Source organism: Pteropus vampyrus, unplaced genomic scaffold, assembly GCF_000151845.1.
Source record: "Pteropus vampyrus isolate Shadow unplaced genomic scaffold, Pvam_2.0 Scaffold333, whole genome shotgun sequence".
In the NCBI taxonomy this organism is placed as follows: domain Eukaryota; kingdom Metazoa; phylum Chordata; class Mammalia; order Chiroptera; family Pteropodidae; genus Pteropus; species Pteropus vampyrus.
In genome coordinates this window covers 313,411-318,600 of record NW_011889114.1, presented here as the reverse complement: position 1 = coordinate 318,600, position 5,190 = coordinate 313,411, and the positions used below count along the sequence as shown (strand labels likewise).

The window sequence follows — 5,190 nt, the reverse complement described above, 5'->3', positions numbered from 1 at the left end:
GGGACGGGACAAGGAGGTGAGGGGAGAGATGGAGAGAGGAAAAGAGGGCGGAGAGGGGAGGAAGGAAGAAACAGGGAGGAGAGAGCAGGAGCGAGAGGCAGGACCAGAGGTGGGGGAGGGGCGGCGGCCCGGCAGGATCGGTAGACATCCCAGTTCTACCTTCTCCCAGCTGTGGGACCTTGGGCAGGTCACCTGACCTCGCCCGGCCTCGGTTTCCTCATCTGTGAAATGGGGTCAATAGATAGCGTCTGTCTCCTGGGTGGATCTGAGAATTACGAGCCAGAACCGCTTTCACCGGTGTCTGGCAAACAGTACGTGCTCAGTAAACCTTTCTTTCTTTCTTTCTTTCTTTGCTTTTCTATCCAATTTGTTGAGGTTTACATGTATTCTGTAAAATCCACCCATTTTAGGAGTCCAGTTTGGTGAATTGGGCGTACTTGTAGACGGGTCGCAGAACCGCCACCCTAATCAAGAGATAAAATATTTCTAGCGCCCCCCAAAGGCATCCCTTGGTAGTGAATCCTGTCTATAGCAACCCAGGTCCTGGCAACTCTCGGTCGCTTTCTGCCACTAGGACGTGACCTTTCCTAGAGCTTCGTGTCAGGGGAGTCATGCTGTCTGTGCCGCCTCGAGTCTGATTTCTTCCCTCATCGTCGCCCGTCACCCATGTCGTTATAGATGCCAGGCGTTCGTTGCTTTTTACTGCCCACGGATATTCCATTATCTGCATGCACACCAGTTCGTTTACCCACTCGCCTGCTGACAGACATTCGGATAGTTCCCCGTCGGGGACCATCGCGAATAAAGTTGCCATGAATGACATATGTACAAGTTCAGTGAACAAAGAAATGAGGTTAAGATCACGATTCATCAGTGTCTTCGAGATGCACCCGGGTTGTAGTGGGCATCAGAACTTCATTCATCTTCGAGGCTGAGTGATACCCGCCATGTGGACGGACCACTCTTTGTTGATCCGTGTGTCAGGCAGGAGACAGCTGGGTTATTTCCATGTCTGGTTATCAAGAACAGCACCGCCATGAGCACGAGTGTCCGCGTGTTGGTTTTAATACCTGTTTTCGGTTCTCTGTGGTATCGACTTAGGGGTGGAATTGTTGGGTCCCTACGTAGTTCCAGAACTTTTTTGTCACCCCAAAGAGAAACCCTGTGCCATTAGCCATCACTCCTCACTCACCAGCTCCCCCTCCTCCCCACGTCCCTGGCAACCACTAATCTGCTTTCTGTCTCTATGGATTTGCCTCTTCTGGACGTTTCATATAAATAGAATCACACGATAGGTGGCCTTTTGTGTCTCGTTTCTTCACTGAATGTACTTAATACCACTGAATGGCATACTTTAAAATGGCAAAAATGGAAATGAAATCAAATAAAACGGTAAAAATGGTCGATTTTATAGAACGTGTATCGTACCACACACACACAAAATAAATGGATCTTGGGCTCTTAGTATGAACCAGTCCTCAAGACCACCGACTTCATACAATAGTCTTATTCAATTCTCTTAAAGTGGGTCTTCTCGATACCCTTCGTGGGGAAACTGAGGCAGGGAGCAACGAACCGCCCAAGATCATGTGAGCAGAGTGGCTGCTCCAGGCTCGGACAACGAGTCTGTCTGACCCCCGCAGTGTTCAACGACCCCCACCCCCCGCCCCCGACACCCAAAAATCTCAACCTGGGACTCAGTGACTGAGGGACAGGAGCAGAGAGAGTTGACTTAAGACTTGGAGAAACAGCACGTCAGAGGCAAAGGAAATGAGAAGAAGAAGAAAGAAGAAAAAAGACAAAAATCCAGCGAAGAGAAATGGGGGTCTGCCCGGAAAGTCTGAGGGACTGAGGTCCGGTCCTGGGGAAGAGAGACAGAGGGAAAGAGAGAGTGGAGAGATACACTGAGACACAGAGTGACCCAGGGATGCGAGATGGACGGTGACAGATGGACGAAGGAAGGGAGAGAGGCAGAGGCTTAGAGGGCCGTGATCACCGCCACCTCGCACACGGGGGGAGGTCACGGCGGGCGGGCGGGGGCTGGCCCCCCGGAGCTGGCCCCCCGGAGCCCTGCGTCGTGGGCTCTAGGGAGACGGCAAGAAAGGATGGTGACCAGCTAGAGGAAGCACGTGGATGGACCTCCGGCCCCAGGGACAGAGGTGCGGGGAGGAGGAAGGGACCGAGACGTCTCTTTTCCATCTTTCCAGCCTGTCCTTGCGAGGAAATAAAGAAATAAAATCACCCAGACTGGAAGCTGGATTCAACGTTTTAATGGTTTTCACTCTGAGGGAGGCCAGGGATGGGGGACTTGGAGTTCCAGAGCGTGGGGAACAGAGGGCCTGACGGAACCGGGGAGGCTTCTGGCCCCACTCGCCCTGTCGCTTGGGGAAGTATCCCCTTTGACGTCCCCCGCCGAAGGCTGAGAACCGGGTTCAGGAGGCTGGCCCGGGAGGGAGCCCGGAACCGAACCCGGAACCCCGCGAGTGGAGTCAACTCCTCGCTCAGAGAAGTCTCGGGAGACCCCAGGATGGGGGTCTCAGAGTCGGACCGTGTCCCCCAGTCTCTGTCACCTTCCACCGTCCTTCAGAGCAGAGCACCGCGGCCGCCCTCCGAGCCCTCCGCGGACCCTGTTATCGAGCTGCCTTAGAATGGTCTGCATGAGACACCCTCCCCCGTGAATGGGGAGCCCTGTGGGGCAGGGAGTCTCGCGTACGCCTGAGGCCCCGGCCTCCAGCACAGAGCGTGGGGGCGTCTGCAAAACGAGTGACCAACACTGCATTCTGGTCCCGACTCACACGATGTGACCTCCCCCCACCCCGTCCCTCCCCTGTGAATTTTGTCTGGATCCCTCATCCTGCACCCCAACGTGGGCCATCCTCCTCTATCTATCCTTTGTGTCCCATACTGGACTCCGAGTCACTCCTGGGTCTGATGTCACAGAGCCCAGCATGGCTCAAGCCCATGAGAGACGGCCAGGTGGTGTGGCGAGTAAACCATCTCTGCGGGCTCTAGTGATCCAGGCTGTGGGAACCTCTCCTGGCCGGAGCCCAGAACCATCATCGGATGCCTCCCGGCCTCTCCTCACATTGTGCCTGCTTCCTCCTGACACCCCTCCCTCCTGCTCTGGGGACCTGGAGCCAGCTCTCAATGGCTCACGAGCAGATGGCACACATCTCTTTCCAAGTCTGAGTTTGCGGACCTCAGATTGGTGCCTTGAACTCAGCCACAGTGGGAGTACTTAACACCATGGAAATCGGCAAACGCTACAAATCGGGGCTCATCTTCTTCCTAGAGAACCAGTCCTTAAACATCTCCCGGCATGCCACCGCCTTCCCGTTCCCTTTCCTGCCCTCCTCGCCTGTGACTCCCACCAGTGAGAGGCTGCTGGCTCCAGCCTCCCCCGGCCGGAAATGAAAGGCTGAGGAAGCAGGGGCCAAAGCACCAAACTTCCAAGCGTGTCAAAATACCCAAGTCCTTCCTAAAATTCTCACAATGCTTGTCTCTGTTGCTGTGGATCAAAGTGGATTGAAAGAAATATGTCCCCGGGCCAAGCACTGTCGTCTGGTCCCACAGTCAAAACTGAAGACGAGTCCAATTTGTCCCGTGGGCCTGCCTCAGGCTCCGTCTCTCTCCCTGCCCCCTCGTCTTTTGTATATTTACAGATCGGAAACCTGTCTACCTCCTGGTCTCTGTGAAATACCCACAGCTCTAGCTGGTGCACCCCATGTAGCTTCCACAATTCCTCCGGTGTCTGGGTGACATTCACCTTTAGACAACCCTAAAATGAAACGGGAAATAAAAAGTAGACATGGAACAGGCAACTTGCTCTCCATTCTCCTACCCAATGTGTCCATTCCCAACGTCCGAGTGAATGAATTATTGGATGATGGAACCTCTTGAAGAAGGAACTAGGGAGAAATAGATACATAGCAGACAGCCCCCTAAACCTACCATGTAAACCTGGCATTTATGAAGTCTGTGAAATTGCCAAAGGCATGTTCTTAATACGACTGTATAATCGGCCTAAGGTTCCGTGTCGGGGCCTCTTAAAGTCTTTCTTTGGAAGTTCTAGAAGGATCTCTAGCCATGTGCTGAAGGATCTCTTTCCACGTCCGGACCCACGTGGAAAGAAATCGAGCCTCCCTGTTCGTTCGTTCCAGGGCATCTGGATTCTGACCCAAACGTCACCCTCGAAGCAACTGCAGAGTCCACTTTCTCTTCATCTTGAAGCGGGTTCTCAGTTTCTGGGGTCCGGGGCTCACGGTTTAAAATGCCGGTGAGCATCGGCGTGAGATGGTGCTGAGTCGAGAGAATCACTAAGCCCCGCCGAGCCGCTCCAGGAGATCCGGGAGGAAAGGGGTGGACCGTGCGAGTTAAGCTGCTCGTGAAGTCAGCGTGGCCACGACCTCTGGAAGGGTGGCTGGCTCCTGTCGCTTTCTCAGAGATGCTGTCCCAGTATCGAAGCTGCAGGGAGGCAGGTTTAGACCAGAGATGGAGGGAGCTGGCGGAAGAGCGGCTCCTACAAGATTTGAAACTTCCAGGCACTCTGATCCTTGTAGTCCAGAGAATCCATGGGGTTGTAGGCGAATTTCCAGGTGCCTGTGGGGTCCTTGAATTCCAGGCTGTCCACGGGGCTGTAGGTGCTGTAGCCTTGGCCTGACAGAGACGTGGGGGACTGGGCCAGGGATGGTCCCATGGAGGGGCCCGAAAGGGGGCTGAGAGCCGGGCCCCCCAACTGGGGCACCATGGGAGAAAGGTAGGGATCCAGGCCACTGAAGTAGGAGCTGGGAGACCCATAGGCCGAGGGGGAAGAGCAGAAAGCGGAGGCTGGGGCGTAGGTCATGGCGTAGGGTGCTGAGGTCAGAGAAGGCCCTGAGGCTACCAGCCCAGCCCGCTGGGCCTCGGGCAAAGGGGACTCTGAGGCCGGACTCCAGATAGACACGGTGGCCACTGCTGTGGTGGGGGAGCCTGAGGGCCCAGGTAGAGGGGGGCTGTAGGAATCTGAGATGCCTAGGGGGTCTGCACAGACATCTGTGGAGGGTCTTGGGGAGGAGCTGGCCTTCCTCTTGGCGGGACGGGCCTTGGCTTGTGCCCCTGGAGGCTGCTGCTGCTGTTTCTGCTGCTGCCGCTGCTGTCTGCATTTAGCCCTGCGGTTCTTGAACCAAACCTGGGGGGTCAGAGGGGGTGGGG

General features: G+C 55.4%; 1 protein-coding gene across 1 annotated transcript in view; it reads right to left on the bottom strand.

The window, feature by feature from the left end:
- Positions 1-4,519: 4,519 nt before the first annotated feature.
- CRX (cone-rod homeobox) overlaps positions 4,520-5,190 on the bottom strand; it is a 3,413-nt gene continuing 2,742 nt past the window's right edge. The window contains exon 3 of the mRNA XM_011378163.1: positions 4,520-5,167. Within this exon, the coding sequence (XP_011376465.1) occupies positions 4,520-5,167 (648 nt within the window). The remainder of the gene's footprint in view (positions 5,168-5,190) is intronic.